Genomic DNA, 27,803 nt, shown 5'->3' on the forward strand with positions numbered 1-27,803 from the left:
TGCCGCTTCCGGTTTCAGCTTGGCCCCGAGGCGGGGGAGGTAAACTTGGGGAGGGAGGTCACGAATAGGGAGCGGGGAGGGTGCGAGGGGGCTGCGGTGGGCCGAGGGCAGGCAGTGTTAAGGGGTACTAGGGCAGGGGTGGGAACAGGGTGGCAGGAGGCCGAAAGCTGAGGGACAGGCTCTGGTCTTTGAGGCTCACCCCACATCTGAGCCTCCGGCATTTTCCCTTGTGAAATACAGTCCTGGAGCTCCTGGGAAGTCTTGGCGGTGCCCGAGACCTGGGTGCAGGACAAGGAAGGCTTCCCAGCGATGGAGAAATGGGAAGGGAACTCCAGCAGCGGAGTAGAGAGGTGCACAGAGCTGGGGAAACGACTATAGGGGCCTGGGGAACCCTTTAAACAGATTTTCTTTAAATGTTTGAGCCATGTCTATTTGGAGAAGAGGCCAGGCCTGTGGAGAAGGCTGAAAGGGGACTAGTCAGCCCAAACCTGCTGGAAGGAAACTAGCTCAGTCCAGTTATTTATGCCCTGCCTCCCACATGTCTCTAGCTAGCCTCTCCTAGAGGATGTGGGACAGCCCTGTCCCCATAGGTGTCACTCCATCACCCTCATCTCCTGCACCACATGGTGGTCACCCCGTGCCTCCTTCCCTGCCTTTTCTCTTGTCCACAGGGGCCACACTCTCCATAGCAGTCAGAGGGAACTTTAAAATAGTAGATCATGTCACCTGCCCTTAAAAACCCTCCAATTTTTTTTTTTTAAAGGCTGCACAGCTTGTGGAATCTTAGTTCCCTGACCAGGGATTGAACCTGGGCCCCAGCAGTGAAAGTTCCAAGTCCTAACCACTGGACTGCCAGGGAATTCCCCCAAACCCTCCAATTGTTTCCATCACATTTGGAATAAAATTTAAACTCTTCCCTGCCCTTGGCCCTGATGATCTGGCCCCTCCTGACTACCCACTGGTGCTGGCCCACAGCTGGGCCTGTGCTGTGATAGATGGTACTGGCCCAGGGCGTCTCAAAAGCTTTTCTCCAGCAGCCTGAAGCCATCCCCAACCAGGCTTATTCCTCTAAATCTGTCTAGTTGGCTTCAGTGGCAGCATTTGTTCCCTGCAGTACTGCAGAGCTATGTTCCATGCTTCCAGGGCTCAGTGACCAGCATCTCTCCCAGAACAGGTCCCCTTTCTCTTCCCCCTCTGCTCCTGGTCACCATCTACAGGAAGCTCCTGAGCCCTGGTGGCTGGGCCTTGGAGGCATCTCATGGGCTGCTTGCTGTTGGATTACCTTCATTAGGGCTGTTTTTGCTCCTTCATTAAATTAAATTCCAGGAAGCAGTGCTAATGAAGGCCCCAACGAGTTGCAAAAGCTACCAGCCCCAGCCTTTGGACAGCATGGCAGGGAAGGCTAGGCAACAGGGTGAGCAGAGGAGTGGCTTCCGGGGATAGGGCTGATTATCATTTCCCAGGCCCTCCAAGGATACTGGGTTACCCAGGGGAGGGGGCCTTTAGAGGCTGCATAGGTAACAGACACAGTAGCAAGTTGGACAAGAGCTTTTCAAGGACATGGAGGGGGGCTCAGCTCAGTCATGGACCCAAAGCCTTGAAGGCTCCCTGGGTCCCCTGCTAAGTCACTGGGCAGTTCTCCCGCAGTCATATCAGCAGCACCCTGAGTGCCAGGATCAGTTGGATTTTCAGGGCCAGACATGGGTCACTGGCTTGGAGATGCTGTTGTCCACTGCAGGCTCATATGAACTCCTACCTCAGCATCTCTTGGGCACTTGGGAGCCCCCTGCCTTCCCTGTGCCTCACTGATGCCTCATGGCTGGCCTCCCTCACACCACAGTCCTCTTGCTCTGGCTGTTCTGGCCAGGCTGGCCTTTCTGTTCCAAGAACACTCAGGCCCTTCCCGCCCCAAGGCCTTTGCACTTGCTGTCGCCTCTGCCTATCGCTTTCTTCTCTTGGCTTGTCACATGGTTGGTCCCTTCTCATCATTCAGAGTTCCCCTCCTTGGACTGTTCCTCCTTTTTTTTTTTTTTTTTTTGCGTTACGTGGGCCTCTCACCGTTGTGGCCTCTCCTGTTGCGGAGCACAGGCTCCGGACGCGCAGGCTCAGCGGCCATGGCTCATGGGCCTAGCCGCTCTGTGACATGTGGGATCTTCCCAGACCAGGGCACGAACCCGTGTCCCCTGCATCGGCAGGCGGACTCTCAACCACTGCGCCACCAGGGAAGCCCCCCTTTTTTAAAAAATATTTATTTATTTATTTTTGGCTGCGTTGGGTTCTCGTTGCTGCGCGCGGGCTTTCTCTAGTTGCGGTGAGCGGGGGCTGCTCTTTGTTGCGGTGCGTGAGCTTCCCATTGCAGTGGCTTCTCTTGTTGCAGAGCACGGGCTCTAGGTGCGCGGGCTCAGTAGCCGTGGCTCACGGGCTCTAGAGCACAGGCTCAGTAGTTGTGGCGCACGGGTGTAGTTGCTCCACGGCATGTGGGATCTTCCCGGACCAGGGCTCGAACCCATGTTCCCTGCATTGGCAGGCGAATTCTTAACTACTGCACCACCAGGGAAGCCCCTGGACTGTTCCTCCTGCATACACCTCCCAGTGGCTCTTGTGTCACCCTGTTGAGTTATTCCAAAACAGTGGAGTTCATTTCCCTGTTTATGTGTTTGGTGTGCTCCTGAAGCGCAGGGTCCCAGCTCCCTTCCTCACCCTAAGGTTCTTGGCACAATGGCACACAGTAGTTTCACAGCAAACAGTAGTTGAAAGGACTCCTCTCAGAGCCTCCTGCCCGTGTCAGGTGGAATCCCCTAGCCCCCAGAAACCTGAGCATGGAGTGCTGGGCCCTGAGTTCTCCAGGCCAAAGCCAATTGAAGGAGGTGGATGACTGTGAAAGGGGACCCTGGACCCCAAGGCCTGCCAGGCTTGGGACTGTTTCCCTGGGGGTAAGAGAAGCCTGGGAATAGCGGTTTGGAAGGAAGGGGCAGAGAGGGCAAGGTGGCTGACTCCAATCTCAGAAGTGCTGCTGGGCTCAGAAGCAGGAAAGGGGAAGTGCAGGGGATGTACTAGGAGGTGGAGCCTGGCTCAGGGTTGCAGGGAGGGAGCCAGCTCTGACCACTGAGATCTACAAACAGAAGTTGCTGAGGCCCTATCTGCAAAGCTGTGATTTGGTGGTACAGGGCCTAGCTGGGCACTCCCTGCCATCTGAGAGCCATGGAGATGGAGTGGCCAGGATCCTGGACTTGGCATCCCTGTGGGGTCCTGCCTGTTCTTGGACTCTGGTGGGGGCAAACACACCCACCCCGAAACTGCCTTTGGGGAAGTTCTGGCAGCTTCCCCTTCCTGGAGTCTGTGGACCGGGGAGTCGCAGCCCACTGAGGGGGTCTCTGTTCCTCACCCTGTTCAGCCTGGTGCACGACAGGAGCTCAGGACAAGCTGGACCTGCTCTGTGGCCTGCGGTGAGCCTCGAAGTTATCCTACCTGTCCAGGTGAGCCAGTAGCTGCCACTTCTCCATTCCAGCTGGGATGCCATCCTTAGTTCTGCTGAATGTCATTTTACTGTCCTTTATGGTCTAGTTCAGGTGCTGCTGGACCAGCATGCACAGACACAAGTCATGCCTCCTCTGGTGCCCGTGAAGCCCTGGCTGGGCAACCATCCTCCGCCCCCAGAACAATGTCTCTTGAAAGGATGAAAGGACTCCTGGGCTCCCAAGTGTAAAGGAAGCAGCATGCCTGTGATGTCCCTCGCTGGATGACCGTGGTTGCGTCCTGACCCCTTCTGGGTCTCAGTGGCCTCAGCTTCAAAGCCAGGTGTTTCTCTAGCTCTGACTGTTGATTTTCTCCCCAGCCCGTTCCCGAACCCACCCTCCCAGTCCCTGTTCCCACTTCCCTCAGTGATCCTCTCCCTCTAATACTCCCCACACCACCTCCACCAAGAAGGCTCCCTGACCTTCCCAGGCACCATGAGTTTCTACCCTCTCTGCACAAACAACTATGGTGAATATATTTATAGTGATGGCAGGATTAGTGTTTTCACCTCTCCCCGCTCCAGGGGGAACCCCTGGAAGGGTGGGTTAAACTTTGTGTGATTCATTTGTTTCGTTTGACAAATATTTACCTGCCACCCTCAAGGACTATGCTGTAAGGGGTCTGGAATCAGAGATCTGGGTGGGTGGCAGAGACTCACCACTGGGATAGTGGCATCTGGCTGGGGAGGGGAAGCCCCAGGACAATGGGAGTCAGAGATGCCCAGCTCACAGCCAGGGAATGAAAGATTGGGAGGAGGGAAGTGGGGGAAGGGAATGGGGGACGTGCAAGAGAATGGGGAGAGCAAGGCAAGTCAGATGGCTGGAGTGCTGGTGTGTTGCAAATGGAGGGAGATGAGGTGGGCCTTGGTCGGGGACAGCCCCTAAGGGGCCTGGCAGAAAGAAATTACTGTTATAACAACTCACCCCTACTGAGGGCGTTTTGTGTACCATGCACATTCTGAACATTGAGCTACATTTCCTCCCTTATCCGTGACCTCAGCCAGTGTAGTGGGTAGCTATTACTGTTAGGTCCATTTTACTGATAAAAAAAACTGAGACATGGGAATTCCCTGGTGGTCCAGTGGTTAAGACTCCGAGCTCCCGGGCTTCCCTGGTGGCTCAGTGATTAAGAATCCACCTGCCAATGCAGGGGACACGGGTTCGATCCCTGGTCTGGGAAGATCCCACATGCCTCAGAGCAACTAAGCCCGTGCGCCACAACTACTGAAGCCCACGCGCCTAGAGCCTGTGCTCTGCAACAAGAGAAGCCACTGCAATGAGAAGCCTGCGCACCGCAAGGAAGAGTAGCCCCAGCTGGCTGCAACTAGAGAAAGCCCCGCGCGCAGCAACAAAGACCCAACACAGCCAACAGTAAAACAAACAAATAAATAATAAATTTATTTTAAAAAAGACTCCAAGCTCCCAATGCAGGGGGCCTGGGTTCGATCCCTGGTCAGGGAACTGGATCCTGCGTGCTGCAACTAAGACCTGGTGCAGCCAAAAAAAAAAAAAAAAGAAAAATTAAAAAAAGACAACAAAAAACTGAGGCACAAGGCGTTTCTGGTACTTGTCCAAAGTAATACGCAGCCGGCAAGTTTGTGGAGTGCTCCTCAGAGTCCCTGCTGTCAATCGCCACTGTGCCACCTCTGCCCCTGCACAGTCCAAAGCCGTGTGTGTGGGCTTTATCCTCAGGGTACTGGGGAGCCACAGAAGGTTTGTGTGCAAGAGAGTGATATGGTTTCTTTCAGCAGGATCCCCTTGACTGCCATGTAGAGGATGGATTGTAGAGAAACAGGAGAGCCAGGGAGGAAGCTGGAGGCCTAGAATAAGGGACAGTGGGGACAGAGAATGGGGATGTATTTGAGGGGGAGTTAAGGAGGGGAAGAAACTGACAGGATGTAGGGGTGGGGAGCAAGGGTCATGGCTCTGGCTGGTGGGAGGTCACAAAGTGGAAAGCCTAGGAACAGGGGTTATCGGGGGTACCTGAAGTGTCTGGGTTTCAGAGCAGCGGTGGACATGGGGCTGGTGATTGGGGGAGAAGTTGGGCCTGTGGGGCTCTGAGCCCCTGGAGTGGGAGGTGTGTGACTGGAGGAGCAAACAGAGACTTCGCAGTAGCCCTGGGGACCCCCATGAAAATGGTGAGGGAGCAGCCAGGAGCACTGGATGCAGGGGTTGCTGGACTCTGTAGGAAGAGCACTTAACTGGAAGCGGGTGGCTAACTGGTGGGAAGGGTGCAAATACCACAGGAACTGGCTTGGGGCTGGGGGAAGCCATGCCTCCCAGTGGCCCTGTCCTGCCTCACCTCCATTGACTGGGGTCTGTGTCTACCTACCTCTGGTGAGCCTGGCCTCCAAGGGACGGACAGTTTCTCCCTGTTGCCTGGCAAATGCTAGAGCTGTTGCCTGGCAACTGCTAGAGCTGTTGCCTGTTGCTAGGAGCAGACTAGGGAGGCCCAAGGAGGGAGGATCAGCTCTCAAGCGAGGGGCGGGGCTGACAGGGGAAGAGGCCCACCTTGGAGCTGGGTTTGTAGTCTGTGTGGACAGGCTGTGTTCTTGGCTGTGTGCACTCATTTTTACAGTGTGTTCTGTGGATTTGAAGCATTTTGGAGGCTGAGCCTATGTATGGATGTGTAGAGCATATCTCTGAATGTCTGTGTCCCTGGGTGGGCATTGTGTTTTCAACAGTTGCGCTGAGTGCTCATGGCAGGGCCTGCCTGAGCTTTGGTTCCAGGCAGGAGGGAGCCCTGCGGGAACCATTTGAGGACTTACAGGCCAATGCCCCCTCAACAAGAGAGCCATTCAGAGAGGGACGCATGGACATTCCAGGGAGAGCAGACTGAGGATTGAGAGTGGAAGATGTGTATCAAGGTGGTAAGGAGGGAGTCTGTGCTAAACAGGGGACTGTGGGTGGCTAAGCATTGATGACCAAGCATTGGTGGCCAGCTCCCTTCCCTGCTTTGTGGACCTTCCTTGTCTTTGGACTGGGGCCTCCCCAGCTCGTGGCACTAGGGCCACACAGGACACCTTCCTGGGTAACCCTTGGCAGACTTTTTAAATGCCCATCGGAGGTCGGGGCTGTGGCCTCCTCCTGGAGAACAGGATCAGAAAGACTGAAATGTCCCCTTAGAAATGCTGTTGCCTCCACCCCACCTTTGTCCAGCCATGGGGTTGCAGCCACTGTCCAGGGGTGACAGGCCATAAGATCATGGCCACTTATCTTCCCAGAAGTCAGGTGGCACCTCTCTCTCTCTCTCTCTCTCTCTTTCTCTCCCTTGGGTCATGGTTGCTGGGTCCCATGATGGAGTCCAGGATAACTACCTGCAGGAGGATACCTCCTAGAAGATCAGAGAAGGATGGATAAGTCTTGGATGATTAGAGGAGGTATCCCAGCTGTAGGGAGACAACCTGGGCAAAAGTGTTGAGGTGGCAATAAACCTTTTTCTTAACTGCAACCTAGAGAGAGAAGGGGCCAACCCCGCTTTAAGACTAAGAAAGCCGCAGTCCAGAGAGCCTCCGGGGCGCTGTGGATCCTGAAACAAGTTTATTGGGTTCATTAACAAGTGACGAAGACACGCCTCCTCCGCTCTGCTCGCCCAACTAAGAGGACTGGTTCCTGCTCGGCCCCTGAGGTGCACTGGATCTCCATCCTCAGGCTACGAGATCCGCCCGCCCCCGCCGTCGGGCCGCGGAGCTCCAGGCTCCCCGCACCCAATCGGAGTCCGGCCCCGCCTACAGCCCGCCCTGCGCTCAATCCTTCTGGGCTAGGCTCTACCCCTACCGCTATCCCTTGGCGTGGCTCCGCCTCCAGCCCGAGCCGAGCTTGGGCCGCACCTAACTTCGCCTTCGCTCCGCCCTGACTTCGCCTTCGCCAATCACCGGCCCCGAATCTCATATGGCCCCACCTCCGGCCCCGCCCCGTCCCAAACCCGGGCCTGACTCGCTCCGGCCCCACCCCCTGCCCGCCCTGCGGTCCGTGCGCGGCGGCCTGGAAGGCACCGCCCGCAGACGCTCGGAACTGCCGACCTGGGAGCTACTCGTAGAGGGCCGGCGGCGGGAGCAGAGTGGGTCGGGCGGGGCCGAGCTGGGCCGGGGCCGTGTGAGGGCCGGGCAGCGGCCGGGCCGGCGGACGGCGGGATGGGCTGCACCGTGAGCGCCGAGGACAAGGCGGCGGCCGAGCGCTCCAAGATGATCGACAAGAACCTGCGGGAAGACGGAGAGAAGGCGGCGCGGGAGGTGAAGTTGCTGCTGTTGGGTGAGGCCGCACCCTGCGCTGGGACCCCCGATTCCCCGCCCAAATCCCCGACTTTGACCTGAGGACTAGGGCTTCGAACTTTCAGACTCGGCCTGGACCCCCCACACCTGGACTTGAACACCCCAAACCCGCCTGGCAAGGACATACAAATAATGGATCAAAACTCTGGGTTGGCCTAGACCTCTTATCCATAGCCCAGACTCTCAGATCACATCCTCAACTCATTCCAGACCCCAAACCCCCAAATCCAGCCACCAGTGCCCCAACACCCGCTGCCCAGAACTCTGCTTCACCATCCACCCTTGCTGACCAACCTCGCAGATCCTCAGAGCCCCTGCCTGTCCTTTCATACTTCCCTAGACTTTACCCAACCCCCCAGAATCCCACTCGGCCCCCACCTTCAGGCACCACCTGTTCCCTCACCTGCTCCCCCTATTCCTATTGGGCATGAGTATCTCCAGGGCCCCTCCCAGGCCCCCAGTCACTCCCTCCTTCTCCCTCTGTGCCCCATCCCTACTCTGGACCCAATATTCTCCACCTGTGCACCTTGACCCCAAGGGACCTCTCAAGTGGGATGACTGCTTATGAGCTCTCTCTCCAGCCAGAACCCCCAAACCTTTAGAGACCCCTGCTCCCTGCATCTGGCCCACCAGCTCCCTCTCTGCACACATCTCTCCTCAAACCCTCTGCTCCCCTGCTCTTAAGTCCTTTCCCACACTCTGGCCTTCTCCAGGTTCCCCCAACCCTCCTACACCAGGTGGGCCGGGCTGAGTGGACTGGCCCCAGACCTCTAAGGGGCTGGACTGAGGCTCCACTGGTCATGTTGGGGGAGGGGACCTGGCCTCAAGCTTCCCAGGGAGTTCTGCTGGGTATCCGTTTCCCAGTTTCTAAACCCTGTCTGGGCCAGTGAGGGGGGCATCTGGGAGTAGGAGGGAGTGTGGAGTTTGGGTTGCGTCGCCTCCAAGGCCAGGGAAGATGGTGGCTGCTTGAGGGGTGGGGGGAAGTGGAAGTGGTGAGACAGCCGACATATTGCTGCCCCCGGCGGGCGGGCCAAGGAGATATGCTGATGGGTGCTAGTCTTCCCGCACCCTTTCTGGGCCCAAAGGCCTGGGAAGTGGCCTCCGGGGGTGGGTGGGCCTGTCGGATCTTGAGGCCCTGTGAGTGGTGGACCAGCTGGTTGAGTAGTTGGGGGTCTGCTGGGGGTGGGCATCTGAAGTGGATTTGTGCAGAGGCTGCGGGCCTGGTAGTTGTCCCAGTCCAGCCTCCCCCTGGGAACAGGTGTGGTGCCCAGTGGTGGCCTGATTTGGGGGGGGTTCAGGCATGGGACTGAGGGAGGCCCTCGCGGCAGCATTGGAGGCTGGACCTGTATGTGGGGGGGGTGTGGCCCCTCAGCCCCAGAGCTGCGTGGGGTCCCCAGGCTGTGAAAAGCGGGGCTTTTCATGCTGAGCGTATGGCCGAGGGACAGCATGTCTTCCATCCTGGGCCCATCTGTTGACTGTCCCTGGGGGCCTGGCCTCAGGGGCACAGCCCCGGAGGTTTCAAAATGGCATCCGCTCCTCTGCCACTGCGGGGAGGAAGAGAAGGGGCGGGAAGGGGCGGCGGCCCAGCCTCCTGGGCTGTTTTGCGTTGGGCGCTTGCCTCTTCCTGTCTCTGCTGCGAGTGCGGCAGCGGCAGCAGCGAGTGGGTGGCGACGCGGCGGAATGCCCATCGCTGCTGCCCGCTGGGCCTGGGGAGGGTACTGCTTCCGGTACTGCTGCCTCCCAGTGCCCGGCCAGGGGGTCTCTAGCCAGCCCCTTCCCAGGCCGATTGCAGTTATGGCAGTGCCCGAGAAGATGTGGGACTGGGCCATGGGGCTTCTGGCCTGTTCTGTGTCCTGACCCCATTCCACCAGTCTTTGCTGCTTGGAGCCCGGCTCAGGTTTTAGGACTGGCCACCCCTCCCATGCTGGGCCGGCAGCAACCAGGGGTGCAGGGTTCCCTAGAAATGCTCAGCATGTTCTAGACTGGGGAGTCCATCTCAGCATTCTGCCCTTCTGGCCTTTGCTTTCTCTGTGAAATGGGCTTCCTGGGTTTGGGCCAGAGGAGTGCTGTGCCCAGGATGGGGGGAACAGGGACCTCGTGGAGGTTCCTGTTGGGAGTGGGGAGTGGGGGCTAAGACCCTGCAGAGGATGCACTGTAAGGGGCTGGGAGACCAAACTTTGCCTGAAATTGAGGACTCAATCTGCCAGGACTGCCTGGAGGAGGATCCTGGCTGGCCATCCCTTTCCTATCCAGGTACAAAGAGGTGATGGGAGCCTAGCTGAGGCAGCTTCAGAGAGCTGGGTGCCTGTCCCACGTAGCGGAAAGACCTGTCCAGGCAACGGAACTCAGGCTGGGCAATTGCCAGCCTTGCCTCCCAGCCAGAACCACGCCTGCTGCCCCACCCGCATACTGGCTCCTTCCCGTCCTGGGTTGCCCCGCCAGCAAGCGGACATAGTCACTGTCACTGTCACCGGGGCAAAGGCAGATGTGATACACACTAACTGGTGAGAGAGTTTTTTCCGGCAGCTTGGTAGGGGGAGCAGAGTTGCTGATACCAGCCCTACTTCAGCGATACCCCTGCCTCCACCCAGTTCAACTTGACTGACCAGCTGTCCCCAGGTAGAATTTGGGGCCTCAGGCTGGGCACTTAGGGGAAAGTAAACCAGAGTGTGTGTGTTTAGAGAGTGACTTTGATTTGTTTGGGCTTGTGTGGGCAGTCTACAGAGAAGGGAGAGACAGTGCCCATCGCTGGCCCCAGGAAGGCTTCAGGGTATAAATACAGCAGTTCTCTCTTGCCCCTGGGACTTTGTATCTGTTCCCTTCCCTTGATGTACTTTTCTGCCGTTTCACTCCTACTTGATCGTTCTTTAAGACTCTGCTCAGGGATCGCCTCCCAGGATCCTTCTTTGACAGACCCCCTTCTCCAAGGCTCCTCTGCCCCCCGCCCCCACACCCCCCAGCGCTACCCCCATCAGAGTGTGGTATTTGTCCAGGTCACAGCTGCCCTCCCTTGCGACAGGGGCAGGGCTGCGTCCTGTTCATTTCTGAGCCTTCTGTGCCAGCATGGAGCATGATACCTATTGGGTGCTTCTTGTCTGTTTGTTGAATGAAAGCAGTGCTACTGGTGTGAACTTGGCCTTGGGGATGGGTAGATGGAGGAGCAAGATGGCGGTCACTGAGCCATCGCCTGCCATATCATGGGCAGGTGGCAAGGGCTCAGTGTAGGGCCAATGACCAGGACTGGGGGGTTGGGAGACTGAGGGAAAAGTTCTTCAGGCTGTTTCCTCCTGGTCTCATCAGGCTATGCTGGCACCTCAGAGACAGCCCTTATCCCACTCCATGCAGATCTCTTGCTGACGAGTGTGCAGCCTGTCACAGGGCACAGCACACAGTAGGGACTCCAACTGTTCATATGGGAGACTGGCTTTACATTCTTCCTTTCAGCTCAGGCTCTTTGGGGACTGTTGCAGGCCCGCTGTCTCTACCACTCCAGTAGAGCCTGTCTAGCTTTTAGGGCTGGAGCTGCCCCATAGTCATGTGGCTCAGACCAGAATAATGCTGCAGGAGTTCTTGGCCTGGCCAGTGCGGAGCCTGCACATACAGGGGCTCAATTAGGTTTATCAAATGAAAAGGAAGGGAGTTTTGTGACCTTTGTCCTGTCTGTGTCTCTCACAAGGGGCGTGGCACACTGTAGGTGCCTATTCAGTGTGTATGGAAAGAGTGAAACTATTGCGAACATCCGTGAACAGGGATAAATAATTCTGGGGCTGCTGCTTGGGGCTTGGTGTAGCTGGAGTTAGTGGGAAGGGCTAGCCCAGGATCCTGGCTGGCTAGGTAATGGGTAGAGTCTAATGATGCCTATGAATGCAGGGGCGTTGCTTCCTGGAGAAGGGGTACTCTGGGTGGCCTTGAAAAATTAGCAACATTTGCCAGCGTCAGGCATTGGGGGCAGAGGGACCAACTTGGTTCCCAAGCCTTTGGGTGGGTGTTTCCTGGCCTGTGGGGAGGAGGGCTCACCCTCCTTAGACTGGCTCTTGGGGTCACACAGACCTAGGTTCAAATCCCAGCTCCACCTAGTGTACTGGCTGAGAAACCCAGTGACAGGTGAAATCCTAGTAGGTGACCGGCTCTCCATCCATAACCTGGGACGCAGTGCCTGCCTACAGCCACAGGTGTTGTGGGGACAGTACACCAAAGTCTGGGGGTGTGAAAACAGGTGGGGGACCCTCTGCTGACTCCTGCAGAGCTGAGAGTTTGGTGGGGAGGGATCTCCCCAGCCTGGAGGCTGCCTGGCTACAGTATGGAGCCCCTGGGAACCCCCTCCCTTTCCCTTAGGCAGCTGCTCACAGCAAGCGGGAGACTGAGGCTTGCAGACATTGGGTGCCATCTGGAGTGACACACTGTCCTGGGGACCTTAGGCCCAACCTCTGGGGACTGAGCCACCTTCCTGGGGGTCTAGGGTTGGGGGTGTGTCAGGGCCCTGGGTACCACGTGCGCTGGTACCCAGGCCAGCCTCCAGCCTCCCTATTCTCCCCATGGCCTTCATCATCCCACCATCCCGCTATCCTGCTATCCCGCCTTCAGGCTGGATTCATTAGCACTTGAATGGGGGGTGGGGCAGCTTGGGCCTCAGAGTCTCTTCTTCCCACCCCTCCCCCAGGCTAAGCCAGGCTTTGTCTTCCTGAGTCGGTAGTGCAGTGCTGGGGCTCCCAAGTGAGGGAGTGAGTAGGGGTCTAAGCCCTTTCTGACCCCCTCTGCCTAGGTCCTGCTCAGGCCCCCTGGGCTCAGCCCCTGCCCATGACTCCAATGTCGGTGCAGCCAACATGAAAAGTTGTACTTCTAGGATAGGAGTGAAACTGGGTCCTTCAAGTGATACCCCTGAGCTGGGAGACTGGGTGAATAAGGGCGGTTTTGCAAAGGAAGTGACACTGGAGCTCAGCTGAGGGTATCCCAGGAGGGTTGGGGGTTGGAGAACCCCAGACAGAGGTCAGAGCGGGTGGTAAGGACAGAGGGAATGCCTGCCACTGTGGCCAGAGGTGGAAGTCAAGCCAGTTGGGGAGTTCAGGCTTCCATGCCAGGACCTGAGGCAGCGTTAAGCCACCCACTGTGCTTGACTTGGAGCCTAGGCTGCCAGATGGGGACTGGCATGGTCAAGGACCTCTTTGGGTTGGCCCAGGGTTGGCCCTGGGCTGGCCTGAGCTGCCGGGTCACTGGGTAACATCATCGATACCCAGGCCTGCAAACGTTGCCCAGTTGCCCAGCAAGTGACAGCAGGTAGCTGGGGGTGGGGCCTGATGGGATCCCAGTGAGGTCCCTAGGCTCCAGCAGAGCAGGGGCTGGCACTTGGGACAGCTTGGGCCAGAGGCAGGCACACTGGTCCTGTACACCCTGCCCTCGATCTAAGTCCCTAGATGTGTCTCTCTCGGTCTCTGTCACTAGAAGCCACCCATTCTTTTGGCAGGAACAGGATGGAGGAAGCTTTGTCCACATAAGCCCTTAGCCTCTGAGGGACCAGGGCCTTGCCTCACCACATCCCCAGCAGAGGACGAGACAGTCCGACCCAGAGCCTAAGTGCTGTCTCCCCAGCAGGATGGGGGCAGGGTGCAGGCCAGCTTCTATCTCACCTTCCCAGTATCTCAGGGCAGGAGTCCTAACCTAAAAGTTCAGTGGGGGAAAGGAGTTAACAGGTTCTGGCCAGGCCACAGCTGATGGGCCTGCCTAAGAATGCCCTGGGGAGGGCAAGGACTAGGCCCTTTGATGGTGGCCCTACTACCTGCTGCTCTCAGGCAGCCCCTCCCTCAGCCACAGGTGCAGGGTGGGGCCCCCTCTGCCCAGCCCCACCCAGCCTCTCTAGCCTGTAGCTCTTGTTCTTACTAAACCCCAAACACTCCACCCTCACCCCGATGCTGCTTTTGGGGCTATGGTCATCTTGGTGGTTGGAGGAATAATCTCCCTGGAATAACCACACATTCCCTAAACTGGGCTGGACCTTCAGTGTTGGCCTTCTGGGTACACTTCCAAGGCTTGACAGTAAATGCCAGGCCAGTTTGAACCGAAGCCTAGAGGTGGGATCATATAAGCCTTGTTGAGAAGGTGTCCTTATGGCTCGGAGCATTCCGGGGTGCCATGGTTGCTACAGCCTCAGAATATCCAGAGGGGGTGTTGATGGCAGCACCTACTGTGCCCCGGGCTGGAGGAGGGGCAGTGAAGTCTGCATGGCAGGGCTGGGCCTCTCAGGGAAGTGGTGTCCACACCAGAGGAAAAGGAGGAAGCAGCTGGAGGAGGAGGAGCCCAAAAGGGGAAGAGGCTAGAGAGCCGCTCACACTCTGCACTGGGGTGGGGAGTGTGAGCCAGCTCAACTGGGGGATTTAGAAGGTGAGCCCCACCTGTGCAGGCTCATCTGCATATGCCTGTGGGCGACCCTACTGGTAGTCACTGGGTTGGAGTCAATCTAGACAGCTCTGTCCCTTGTCCTGTCCCAGCAACCACTGGGCCCAAGATCTCAGAGAAGGTGGTGCCTCTGAGAAGGATTCCAGGCCCCTCCTTTGACCACAGGAAGTGGTGGCTGGGAGAGGGACGCCGGCAGGGGGGCTAGCAGGAAAGCAGAGGGCTGCTTCTATGTTCCCGAGCAGCCATTGCCCTCCAAAGCCGGAAGGCCGGCTGCAGGCCCAGATGAATACCCGGAAATGGAGCAGCAGCCCCGGGATTAGCTCACTCTGGGTTTCCCCTGCCTGGGGGTAGACAGAGGGCCCTTGATCCAGCGTAAGGATTCCCCCCACCCCACTACTCACTGGGCCTGGGGGTGCCTTCACTGGGCCTCAGTTTCCCCTCTGGTGATAACAGCAGCTGCCTCTGATTGATGACTATCGTGTAGGGTTGGTCTCATCGTATTTAACCCTGCGAGGCTGGGACTGACATTACATCCATTTCACTGATGCAGAAACGGAGGGTCCGGGACATCATGTGACTTACCCAATAAGTGGAGACACCAAAATGCGACCCAGGTAGTGACCCTGAGCACCTGCCCCCAACTGTTGTCACCCCTCAGGAGCCTGTGCCCAGTTGGCAAGAACTGCTCAGTCAGGATGACAGGCAGATGCTCTGGGTGCTCATGTGTTCTGCATATGCCTGGGGGGCCTCAATTCTTTTAGGAGATTGAAAGGGGACCATCTGCCCAGGAGGATGGGACCCAAGACTCTGTGCGTGAATCTTTTTCCTGCTTAAAGCCAGAAATCTGCTGTGTGGCCATGGGGTGACCTCGTCCTAATACATCTGGCCCACGTCCCCTCACGGGAATACTTAGGTCACAGTCAGGCAGCTTAGCGCTTTGCTCTTCCCCTAACATTACGCTTGTGCTTCCCACAGCACCCAGGCTTGGACCGAGACCAGGCCTGAGGAAAGCTCAGAGGCTGTCAGAGTCCAGCATGGGGGCCCCTGAACCTGAAGACTGGGAGTTGTCCAGATGAGGAGCAGGGAAGAGTGTTTCAGCAGAGGGTCCCCACTAAGAGCAAAGCCCGTGTACGGTACTGTGTGGAGACTGATATGTCTGTGGTGTGGGCTGGCTACAGCATGAGACGTGGTGAGGCCGGTCCTCATGCTACTTGGCCTCCAAAATCCAAGTTTTCTTGCCTTGCCTTCCCCCACGGAGGTTCCCAGGGTTTTGCTCTGGGTTGTCAGGCCAGGCCCTAGGGAACTGAGGAGCCTAAAAGCCTTAGGAGAGCTAGAGCAGAAGCAGCAGAAGCATCAAGGCGTCGGTGGGCCATGAGGCCACACACAAAGCTGAGAACATGCATCCTCATGGCCAGTCAAGACTTCGGGGCCCAGAGCGCCCACTCCCCCGTCTTCCTCACTGTGTGACCTCAGGCTGTCCTCTCCTCTCTTTGTGCCCAGTGCTGGGACCTGTGATGTCTTGATTCTCAGCACGGTCCATGGCTTGTGAGCACATAGGCAAACTGCCCGCTTGGGCTGGACAGTTTGGGGTGGGTGTGAGGACCCAAGGGAGGCTGCTCAGGGCAGGCGTTGGGCTTGGCACACTCCCCTGAGGGGTACATTTCATAGATGGGGACACTGAGGCCCAGGCATGGGCATCTCACCCAGGGTCTACCACAGTGAATCAGGAAGAAAGGTAGGGGTTATTCAGATTCTTTGAAAACAGCAAAGCGATTTCTTAAACGAAGAAGCCTCAAGAAGAGGGGTGTGCCAATGGCCTGGCTCCTTGTATGACCTGGGCCCTGTCCAGCACCGCCTGGCTCCTGTGGAGGGTGAGACCTGTAGCCTGAGTGGCCGACAGTGCACAGGTCTCAGGGCCTCCTCTCCTCCAGGGTGGTCTTCCTTACGTGGTGCCTCAGCTTCTCTGTGTACAGTGGGCAGGGACCCACTGAGGGAGACACAGCCCTGTCCTGGAAAGCCCTCTCCATGTCTGGCAGGACCCGAGGCCTATTTCCCTTGCACAGAGAGCTCTGACTTGGCAGTAGCAGGCCAGGCCCTGGTTGTTGGTGCTTCCCTGATGGGCATCATGAAGCCGCGGAAGCCGCTGGAGGCTTCCCAAGTGGCAGAGGCTGGAGGGAGGGAGGTTCCGGGTTTGTTGGGGCACCTGGAGGAAGCCAAGGCCACGCACGTGGGTGGCGGTGTCACAGGCTCCATCCAAGACCCACTGCCCGGCCCCTCACAGTGCCAGACCCCAGCTGAGCCTCCTTGGAGGGAGTGAGGGGGCCAAAGAGCAGCACCTGGAGGAAGGAAGAGACACCAGGGGCGGGGCTTGGAGGGCCTTTGTCTGGCGGGGCCCTCTGCCCCTCCCTGCCGTCTCCATTGTTCCCTGGCGTGCCGCGTCTCTGCGGCCGAGGGCTTCCCAGGCTCGGGAGGGGGCCGTGGCAGCGGCACCTCCCCCAGCTGCCCCTAGCCGCGGCTGCTTTCCAGAAACCAACGCGCCTCTGCGCCGCCCAACCCCCACCTCCTCCACCGGGTCTCTGGCTGACGGGCTCCCCCTGGTGGTGGCGGGACGGGACCCTAAGGCTGCAGGCGAGGGGCGGGAGCTATGGGGCCCCAGAACCGCAGGCTGCGCTGGAGACGTGGCACCTTCCAGGGATGACCGTGGGAGGTGGTGCCAGGGCTGTCTTCGGGGTGGGCTTCCCAGGGCTCACCCCTACCTTCCCCCAGTGCCCCCCGCCAGGGTAGGCCAGGGGAGGGGATTGGGAGGGGGGCGGTGGGGGCTAGGGGGCGGGGCCGTGCTGTGGGTTTTGAGCTGGGCTGCTGCCCGTCTACCCTGTGGTCCCAGCCACTGCCGCTTCTGAGAATCTCTGCCCTCAGGCCTGCCACGTCAGTTGGCTGCTCTCCCAAGCCCCACATGTTCCAGGGGAGCCCACCAGCACAAAAGCCTCTGCGGGGAGGCCTGTTACCCAGCCTGCCCAGCCTTCTGGGTGAGGAGAGCCAGTGAGCAGTGTCTGCCATGAGGCTGCTGGACGGGAAGGAGTACCCCGCTGTGGAGAAGTGCCGGGTTGTGAAGGGAAGTGACAACTAAGAGCAAAAAGCCAGCAAAGGAGTGAGTGGCTCTGACTCTGGTCCCAGGTTACACAAGTCCCGCCAGGGAACCACCACTGCTGAGTCAGCCTCTTAGCCACTGGGTCATTGCCCTGTGCTGTGCTTTGTCTGAAAGCCTCAGAAACTCGCCTTCAAAATGAGATGGTCACAGCAGGCCCCTCTGCAGGCTGCGGTTGCAGTGACCTATGCAGCGTGGTCACTGTGGGTTGCAGGAAATGAGAGGTTTGGGGAAATCTGTCATCTTCCAAAGGGTAAAAGAAATAGTGATAATAACTTTGATCTGAATGCTCACCGTGTGCCGGGCACTCACCCGTCTCCTCGGACGAGATAATGGTGGTATCCTGTTTCACAGATGAGGTGTCAGAGGAAGGGCAGGATAGGACTGCAGCTCTTGGAGATCTCAGGGAGAATCGGGGTGGACACCAGGGCTCTGGCAGGTCTGGACCTCCCTCTGGGAGAGGATCTGAAAGTGAGAGATGGGCCTGCTGGCCACTCGAGGCTTCACAGCTTCTGCAGAAGGGAAAGTGGGGCCAGAGAGGAAAGCGGCATGTCAGGGCCTCCCTGCAGGACAAAGCCTTGTCTGGGAGGTAGAGGGTTCAAGATAGACGACAGCAGAGACCTGATGTTGGGGCTTGGGATCAGCATCAAGCCGTTGGACCAGTGGCCCTGTCTCTGCTGCAGAGGCCCTGCTGGCCTTGTTCAGGCAGGTGGAGCCGTTGTTTCTCCCTTCCCCCATCTGTTCCCTCCTCCGTTGGGGCCCAGCGCTCCCAGAGTGGAAGCAGATGTTCTAATGCAGAGCAGCCGCTGTCACCCAGCACATCTCGGCAATTACTGCCTGCCTGCTGGGGGCCCAGCAGCTGCGCCCCAGGGCAAGGGCTGCAGAGGTTTCTTCCTTGGTGGGAAGAGGTATGGCCCAGTGGGAACACTGAGGGCACCCCAGGGATCCTCTGTGGGTCCCTCTGGTCTCAGCTGGTGAAGGAACGCCTGGGGGGCCAGCTGTGGGTAGGAGACTCCTGGTACCTTCTACTGGCTGAGTTCCCCCCACCCAGCACCTTTGCAGCAATCCGGATCCAGCTAGTGAAGCCCCCTTCTCTGAAGGGAAGGTGCAGGGCTGGGTGGGGAGAACTGGGTGCCCAGGATTAGCAAGGGAGAAGCAAACTCCACTTCAGGTACCAGCCTATCTAACAGGGGAACATCATCAGGCCCAGATGGAAAAGGAGTTCCTGGGGCATCTAGCTTGTGTGCTGCCCGAGAACCAGGGTGTCCACCGGGATATCATGCTGTGGCCCCACCCACCTCTGTCCCTTGATCTGCTGTAGCTGCTCCTGGGCCATGCCTCTGATTCTGTCCTGGTGTTCTCCCCTGCTTCCTGCTTGGCTGCCAGCATCACACCCTTGTCCTGCCACTTAACTCCTTCCCTCTTGAGTCACAGCTGCTGGAAGGACAACGGGACAGCTTTGACTCCAGGGATGAGGGCTCCATGACCTTGGTTTGTCCACCTGTCAAATGGGAGTTGTTCTGCAATGACCCCTGCGGGGGGCAGAGAATGTCCTCCAAACACTTCAAAGGGAGAGGAAGGGAGATTGAGGCTCGAAGGGGACAGGGAAGGGAACCTCAGTGTCTGCCAGGTCTGCAGCAGCTAGGAAAATCAGATGCAAAGCAAGTTTGTGCTGTCATCCCCATCTCTGGGCAGGGTCATGGAGTGGCCCACACCCTTTACCAAGAGAGTAATCAAAGGGCCAGACAAGGAGACTGGTGCCTCAGGTGGACGGTGGTCCCAAAGTCACCCTCACCTGTGGTCCCCTACGCCCTGGAGATCTACCCGCTCTGAGTCTCAGTTCGCCTGGCTGGGGACGGCATGATCGATCTGACCCATCACTTTGCATCCTTGGCCTCCACTCTTGCACTGGCTGAGATTTGTGGCTCCTGGGTCTTCCTTTGCTCCAGGATGTGCTCCCTCCCTCCTGCTCTGTGGGAGCAAGTGACTAGGTGGGAAGGACAGCCAGGCGGTCACCTGGCCCTCGTGGTTAGCCAGTCCAGTGCTGTCCTCCCTGCCCCATGGATATTCTGGGCCCTGGGGAAAGGGCCTCAGTGATCAGGCATCACCATCAGGCCTTCCCAGGCCCTCTCCCCATGTCCCCACTCTGCAGGTGGGAAGTGTTAGTTTGAGGGGTCCTAGCTGTTCCCCTGCCATGCGCAGCCCAAGGGAAAGGGAGGGATGCTGCCACTGACCAGAGCCCACACCCAGGGGAATGCACTGGGACTGGGGCCTCTAGTGCCCAGGGGCCGGACTGATAGAGGGGCTCATGCCCCAGCCTGTCGAGAGCCTGCCCATTTGTGCCACCCCCAGTGCTCCCCTATCCTGGGAAGCAGGCCTGGGACAGTCAAGCCCAGTGATTCCAGGCAGCTGGTGGCGTTTGTGAGGCCTTCTCAGGGAGGCCCCTGGGTTGTGGACATGCCCAGGCTCACAGCTGTGAAGGCCACAGCTGCACCTCAGTTTCCTCCTGGTCAATGTGGATCTGGGGTGGGAGGTAGGGGGGATGCAGGCAGGGGCCTCAGTAGGGTCTGCTGCTTCTCCGAGGGCACTGCAGAGACTCAGACCTGTGTCTGCCTGGGAAGTAAACCCAGTGGCAGGGACTGTGTGGCCCAGCCACAGTACCAGGCATGCAACACTGCAGGGTGAGCCACCTGCAGAGGGGCTATAACTGTGTGACAGCAGCCTCTCTCAGTTTCCTTTTTTAAAAAAATTTTTTTAAATTAAAAAAATTTTTTTTTTGGCCACACCCTGCGGCTTGCGGGATCTTAGTTCTCCGACCGGGGATCGAACCCGTGCCCCCTGCATTGGAAGCACAGAGTCTTAACCACTGGCCTGCCAGGGAAGTCCCTCAGTTTCCTCATTTGCGAGGTGGGGGTGAGAGTAGAGCTACCCCCGGGGCTTGTTGTGAGGTTACTTAGTGGGTGTGATAGGCGTAGAATAGCATCTGACACGTAGGGGGCACTATTCACAGCTCGGCCGTGATCATCATTGCGGATGTTATTGCTGCTCGTGGTAGTTTGTGTGTTAGCCCCTTCATCCTCTGAGGTTGTCTTAACCAACCCTGAGGGATATGGGGGCCAGAGTCCTCAAGTGTGACTTCCCCACAGACCCCACCACACACCCTGCTGAGCTGCTCAGAGGGACAGACCCGCCACAGTGATCAGGAGGCTTGGGACACACGCAGGTGGGGCATGGGGCAGGTGTGCCCAGCAAAGAGAACTGCATGGGCAAAGGCCTGGAGTTGGCAAGAGGAGATGCCTGGCGGTGACGGGGCAGAGCAAACAGTCTGGGCAAAGGCTGGGAGGGAAAGCCAGGCCAAGCTGAGGTGCGCTCTACTTGGAGCTCAGGACAGGGAGCAAGCGGCAAAGGGAAGAGGTGGGACCCTGCCTCCACCCCCTCCATCCCCCAGCCAGGAGTTGAGTGGTCTCACACTTCCCTGCAGACTCCCTGAGGAATGCAGATTTCTGGCCTGCACCCCTCAAGATGTGGCTGTGTGTCTGGGATGGGGCCTGGAAATCTGCTTTTAAAAAGACAAACAAACAAAAAAAACACCCTCCCAAGGCATCGTCCTGCAGCATCTGAGCCACATTTTGAGAAGGGCTGAGCAGGCCACGCATCATCGTCGTACATGTCTCCCTGCCTTTCTGAATCCTGGCAACATGATCTTGGGCCAAGACTTTAATTTTCTGAGCCTCAGTGTCCTTGTCTGTGAAATGGGAGAAACAGTACCTATCTCTGGGGCTGCTATGACAGTCACAAGAGAGAGAGCCAGCAAATCCCTCAGCAATGGCCAAAGAGAAATACAGGATGGGGCTCTGCAGGGAAGCATCTCGAGTCAGTACAGGTAGGGGTGTGTGTGTGTGTGTGTGTGTGTGTGTGTGTGTGTGTGTGTGTGTGTGTGTGTGTGTGTGTGTGTGTGTGTGTGTGTGTGTGTGTGTGTGTGTGCGCGCGCGCGTGTGTGTGTGTGTCACTGCATGTTTCCCAAGTCCTGGTCTCTATCTGCTCAGAGCAGACATGGGCCCAGTGAGCAGGGCACTGGGCCTTGGGCCATGTCTGGGAGGCAGGGGTATGACGCCATGCCCGGATCCAGGCCCCTTGGCAGCTGCGGCTCAGAGTGGAGGGAGAGAGGGCTGCTGCCCCGCTGGAGTGAGCAGGGCTCCTCTGCTAGCTGTGCCTAGGCACCATGTTGGGGAGCACTAGCTGCAGAGTGGCAAGCCTGCATGTGTGAGGATGACAGGGTGACTCCTGAGCCTCAAGCCTCCAGCCGAAGCCCCTGAACTCAACCAGGGAAGTGGGGAGCCATGGTGGGCAATGGACCTTGTGGGAAGCGAGGGCCTGGAGTGAGTCCACCATGGGATCCAGGTGGCCGAGGTTGCCTTCACCCCTGTGGCCTTGCCAGCTGCACCCCTGGTAGCTCTGCTGCCCACCAGGCCCGACTGCCTCCATCTCACTGTGCAATTGATGGGGAGGGTGAGTTCTGCCTCTAGGCCACGTGGCTGGCTTACCTCTGTAACCCCACTGGGCCTGCTCCCTGACCAACTGTACCCTTTGTTCCAGGTGCTGGGGAGTCAGGGAAGAGCACCATTGTCAAGCAGATGAAGTAAGTGCTGTGTGCGGGAGGCAGCCTCCAAACCTTGATTTCCCCTCTTCTTCCTCTGGGCCTGTACTGGGTCCAGTATACCCAGCCCAAGTATAGGCCCAGCCGTGTTAGCCAGGTCCAGGACCTTCCCAGAGGCAGCATCCATCCTCAGGTCCGAGTGGTTTAGAGGCAGTTTCCCCCTTTCTTTTTTTTTTAATTTATTATATTATATTTATTATATATATAAAATATTATATTTTATTTTTGGCTGCATTGGGTCTCCGTTGCTGCACACGGGTTTTCTCTAGTTGCGGTGAGTGGGGGCCACTCTTCATTGCAGCGCACGGGCTACTCATTGCGGTGGCTTCTCTTGTTGCTGAGCTCAGGCTCTAGGTGACGCAGGCTTCAGTAGTTGTGGCACACGGGCTTCAGTAGTTGTGGCACGCGGGCTCAGTAGTTGTGGCACACGGGCTTAGTTGCTCCGCAGCATGTGGGATCTTCCCAGACCAGGGCTCGAACTCGTGTCCCCTGCATTGGCAGGCAGATTCTTAACCACTGCGCCACCAGGGAAGTCCAGTTTCCTCCTTTCTGAAGTAGGTCTCTCCAGGCCCCAGCAGCCCCAGGCAGCCATGTGAGGTCCCTGTGCCCTGTACTCTCTAACCCCTGACTCCTGGCTGCCAGGATCATCCACGAGGATGGCTACTCAGAGGAGGAATGCCGGCAGTACCGGGCAGTCGTCTATAGCAACACCATCCAGTCCATCATGGCCATTGTTAAAGCCATGGGCAATCTGCAGATTGACTTTGCTGACCCCTCCCGCGCGGTACGTGGACTCCCCAACCCTGCCTCCCTCCCATAAGGCTTCAGGGCAAGTCTTGTCCTGGGGAAGCTGAGAACACCCCAATCTGGGCCTCATTCCGGAGGCCTCCCTGCCTCTGACAGGTGGGGTGGGGGTGTGCTCCTGCAACTAGCTGACCACTCACTGCTGTGCCCAGGACGACGCCAGGCAGCTGTTTGCACTGTCGTGCACGGCTGAGGAACAGGGCGTGCTCCCTGAGGATCTGTCCGGTGTCATCCGGAGGCTCTGGGCTGACCACGGTGTGCAGGCCTGCTTTGGCCGCTCGCGGGAGTACCAGCTCAACGACTCTGCCGCCTAGTGAGTACTCCAAGGGGCTGGGCTGGGGGTGCAGTGTGGGGAGACCTGGACTATAGCCTGAACCAGAGGGCCTGAGCACCCTTAAAAAGATACTGCCAGCCTCTGTTCGTGAAGCTGCTGACTGTCAGCCAAGGTCTTGGTGATCTGGGGTTTGGCCTGGTGCAGGGCTGTGGAGGGACATCCAGACAGATGGTGCCACCCAGATAGGCTGCTGGCCCCGTACTCTCATGTCTCCTCTCCTACCTCTGCTTAAGCCAGTCCCTCTGTCTGAACAGCTTTCCCAGTCCCACTGCCCATGCCATCCTGAGCCCACCCAGAGAGGGGCTGGACCTCTGTGAAGGTGGGTGGAGGCCGGTCTTGCCTGGCCATGGCACCTGAGCCCTGCCCCAGTCACAGGGACAGCCGCCCCACTCTCCCCGCCGGGCCTGAATGCACTTGTGAGTGCACGCCCCTCACAGGAGCTGCAGAGTCACAGCCAAACACTGCGGGGGCGGGGGTGCTCCCCAGAGGTCACAGGCTCAGCGCCAGCAGAGCTTTTGGGTCCTGGAGGCAAGGAGGGGTGGGTCCTATCAACCACTGCCATCTCAGTGCCCAGGATACTCAAGGAGGGCAGCGTAGGGCCACCTTCCAGCTACTTCCCACTCCTCCATCATCCTCATCCCCGTTCTTCATTCCCCAGACATTAAGTTCCCACCTTGTGCCCAGCACTGTTCTGGGTGTGGGAATTCAGCAGTGAACATGGGCCCTGCCCTCCCAGACAGGTTTATGCCATGACAAGGTCACCCAGAGGTGGGGAGCAGATTGGAAAACTCCAGGGACCAGGCATACTGCAGCCCCTCCTCACAGCAATCCTCCAAGACTGCTGTGGGGCAGTGGGTCCCTGGGATGAGCCCACCTGTTGGGGACAAGGGAAAAACTAGTGGGGAACCCACCATGAGGCCTCTGGGCTGGAGGCTCTCAGTAGGGGGCAGGGTACAGTTTGCAGGTCACAGCACATGCGTCATGGTTCCCCATAGCCCTTCCTGTTTTTCTGTTCTGTCTCTGCGTCTCTGAGGTCATTTCCCTCTGGCCTAGCTGCTGGTGGGAGCCAAGGGCTCGCCCCAGCAGCCCTGCCCCAAGAGCAAGACACTGGTACTGGGCAGTGGCTGGGAGGCCTGGACCCAACCCATAGGACACGGCAAGGATATTGAGGCAGGCAGCAGAGCTGGTCTCAGGGCTTGGCCGGGGCAGCTTGGATACTAATTAGGAGAGCTGGTAATGAGGAGCCCCTGGGACCCCCGCCAAGCGAGTGTTCATGCCTTCCCCCTGAGGAGCCCAAATTTTACTGGGCAAAGAGCCCACTGGGCCTGGCAGGCCCCAACCTGTCCAGCCCTGCATCGAAGGACATGCCAGCCTGCTCTGTGGCGGGTGCCGTAATTACGCCGATTAGCATCCTGAATCTCTCACTGAAGGACTAATTTGCCCCCTCCCACTGCCCTCACCTGTAGTTCCAGCACCCTGGATCTTGTCTGACGCAGGCCTGCCTCAGACCTGGGTGCTGGGGCTTGGCTGGCTAGCCACAGAACTGCCCCTCCTCCCAGGCCCATTCCACAGGCAGGAGGCAGGGGTGCTAGTGCAGGTTTCCTCATCTGAGCAGTGAATGCAGTACAGGCAAGGGTTAAAGCGGCAAGGGCTATGCCTGGGAAATGAGGGGATGGGAGGGAACGGGGCCCGGTGGCCCCCACTGATGCCCCACTCCCCATCCCAGCTACCTGAATGACCTGGAGCGCATTGCACAGAGTGACTACATCCCCACGCAGCAGGATGTGCTGCGGACTCGCGTGAAGACCACGGGCATCGTGGAGACGCACTTCACCTTCAAAGACCTACACTTCAAGTGAGCGAGCGTGTGGGCAGGGTAATGGGGCAGGAGCTGCCAGCCTTGCGGGTGACAGGGAAGAGATCCTCACTCCAGGGCCTGCCGATGGCTGTTGGGAACGAGGGCTGGTCCAGGATCCGCAGCCCCACTCTGAAGTTTCTTAAGGCTTTGTGGTTGCCAGCAGCTCACAGCCTCTGCTGACCCTGCCCCATGTGGAGGCAGCCTACCCTGCTGACCAGCCTGACCCTGCTGGGCCAGACGTGTCCTGGCTTAGAACCCCAGGGGTAAGGTGGGCCAGCGTGGATGATTCCATGGAGGCAGCCGCCATACTCTGAGCAGGCCTCTGTCCTCAGTCGGTCAGCCTGTGAAATGGGGCAGGGACCTTCTCGCAGAACTCCCTTCTCTGGAGCTAAGGTGCTGTGTTTGCAGGATGTTTGATGTGGGTGGTCAGCGGTCTGAACGGAAGAAGTGGATCCACTGCTTTGAGGGCGTCACAGCCATCATCTTCTGCGTAGCTTTAAGCGCCTATGACCTGGTGCTAGCCGAGGACGAGGAGATGGTGAGAGGCCCGGAGGCCACTGGGGGAGGGTGGGGGCAGTGGTAGGGGCGGGGGCTGGTGCTGAAGGCGCTGTCCTGCCCCCAGAACCGCATGCATGAGAGCATGAAGCTGTTTGACAGTATCTGCAACAACAAGTGGTTCACGGACACATCCATCATCCTCTTCCTCAACAAGAAGGACCTGTTCGAGGAGAAGATCACACACAGCCCCCTGACCATCTGCTTCCCTGAGTATACAGGTGTGGGGTCTGGGCCTCTGGGGAGGAGCTGGTGGTGACCAGGTGGCCCACGGGCGCCCCCCGCTGGACAGAAGGGTAACTGTGGGACACACGCAAGGGCTGGTGCCTCACAGGCTTATATATCGATACTTGTGTCTGTACACCCCAAGGCCCTTCTTAACACACTCAGGCATGTACTCTGTACGTCACTGAGCATCCTCCTTCACACAATCAGGTGCCCCTCTTTGCACACTCAGACGTGCCTGTGCCCTCTCACAAGTGTCACACGTTATATGCTTGTCAGTTCACACGCATAGAACCTCACTGTACCTATGGGACAGGCCTGCCTGCCGCACATGCAGCACGAGTCCTCACCATTTTGTCTCCCACAGGGGCCAACAAGTACGATGAGGCAGCCAGCTACATCCAGAGCAAGTTCGAGGACCTGAACAAGCGCAAGGACACCAAGGAGATATACACGCACTTCACGTGCGCCACTGACACCAAGAACGTGCAGTTTGTGTTCGATGCTGTCACCGATGTCATCATCAAGAACAACCTGAAGGACTGCGGCCTCTTCTGAGGGGCAGCGGGGCCTGGCAGGATGGTGAGCCAGAGGGGGCCGGGCAGGGAGGAACAAAGTGGGGCCACTGAGCCCAGAGAAGGGACACGGTTGGGGCTGGGGAAGGTCCAGGTGGGGGTGGTGAACTTGGAAACCCGCTAGGAGACCAGAGGGCAAGGGGAGGGAGACACGAGGTGCTGAATCAGGAGGGCGATGGAATGCAGGGCACTGACGAGGTGGCACAGGTAAGCCTGGGCTCCGTTCTGCCCACTGGTCCAGACAGCAGAAATGCCTGGTTGTGTCCTGGGACAGAACTAGAGGGCTGCCCCGATTTCCCTGGGAGAAAACTCACTTTCTCACCCACCAGGCCATTGGCCTAGCCTGAAGGATCTAGATGCCAGAGGGGGCCCAGCTGCCTCAGCTGCCCACCACTCAGTATGACCAGCTCTGCACTCATCCCTGCTGTCTTCCCCTCTGACCTATCTGAGGGCCCTGGTCTGAGGCTGGCCCCACCAGCCCTGGGAGAGGTGGGGAGGATTCTGCCAGTGCTACAGACTCCCCTCCCCCACGTAACCCAGCAACACACACTGGCTTCTGGGCGGGCACTGTGTCCCTGGTAACGAGTGGGTGGGGAAAAAGGAGAAGGGTCATTGTCTAGGGAGGCGGGAGGAGAGACACACACTGGCTACCTCCCTCCCTCCCGACCCATGCCCTGACTGTCCCCCACCTCCAGGGCCACCGCCGACTCTGCTCCCCCCAGCCCCTGAGGAAGATGGGGGCAAGAGGACCACGCTCCCCGCCTGTCCCCCTGGCCGCTTTTCCCCTTCTCTCCTCTCTCTGTTCTTGGCTCCCCCTCTCCCCTCCCTCAGCTCCAGAGACTTGGGGGAAGGGTTGCCACAGGCCTCCCTGTTTGAAGCCTGCCCGTATCCCAGGTGCAGGGAACGGCCACCGTACCCCCTCCTGGCATCTGTTCTGGTTTTAACTGTTGTCTTGTTCTGTGATGGGGGAGGGGAGCACATGCTGAGTCTCCCAAGCCCTGTGTTTGGAGGGGCACCCACTTCTCCAGCCTGGGACCCCTGGCTTCGCCCAGCATCAGCCCCTGACCCAACCCAAGTCCAAATGTTTACAGGGAGCCTCCTGCCCCCACCAACCCCTTCCCCCTAAGCCACTCGGAGGCCCCAAAGGAAAAAGCACAAGAAGCGTGAGACGCCACCATTCCTGGAGACCACAGTCCACTGGCTCATTCTCGTAGCTTTTTTTAAAAAAAAAAAAAGAAAGGCATAAGGGGAAAAAAAAGAGAGAGAAAACTGCAAACCTAGAAAACTTTTTAGAAGAAAAACTATTTAAAACTGTCAGGTCCTGACCAGCACCCACCCAACCCCCTTCCCATGATTCCGTGCCTTGAGTGTGTCTGCGTGTTTACACCCATCCCTCTGCTGGTTGCCCCCTGTGCGGGCGGCGCCCCTGCCCTGCCCTCTACAGAACTGGGTTTCAAGGGCTGTTCCAGACAAC

At 58.3% G+C, this 27,803-nt stretch overlaps 1 protein-coding gene across 3 annotated transcripts; it reads left to right on the forward strand.

Moving 5' to 3' along the window:
• Positions 1–27,598, forward strand: GNAI2 (G protein subunit alpha i2). Of its 3 annotated transcripts, XM_067754504.1 has the most exons (10): positions 7–39; positions 3,395–3,476; positions 21,918–21,960; positions 22,621–22,762; positions 22,935–23,095; positions 24,843–24,971; positions 25,383–25,512; positions 25,597–25,750; positions 26,122–26,336; positions 27,025–27,598. In XM_067754504.1, exons 3-9 carry the CDS (start codon positions 21,956–21,958, stop codon positions 26,310–26,312), a joined length of 912 nt encoding a protein of 303 aa, XP_067610605.1. In that variant the 5' UTR covers positions 7–39; positions 3,395–3,476; positions 21,918–21,955; the 3' UTR covers positions 26,313–26,336; positions 27,025–27,598. The 3 variants fall into 3 exon arrangements, with proteins under 3 accessions (XP_067610604.1, XP_067610605.1, XP_067610603.1); XM_067754503.1 differs by lacking the exon at positions 3,395–3,476 and having other exon boundaries at positions 1–39; XM_067754502.1 differs by lacking the exons at positions 7–39; positions 3,395–3,476 and adding an exon at positions 7,516–7,766.
• Positions 27,599–27,803: the final 205 nt, after the last annotated feature.

This window comes from Pseudorca crassidens, chromosome 10 (assembly GCF_039906515.1).
Source record: "Pseudorca crassidens isolate mPseCra1 chromosome 10, mPseCra1.hap1, whole genome shotgun sequence".
Classification (NCBI taxonomy): Eukaryota; Metazoa; Chordata; class Mammalia; order Artiodactyla; family Delphinidae; genus Pseudorca; species Pseudorca crassidens.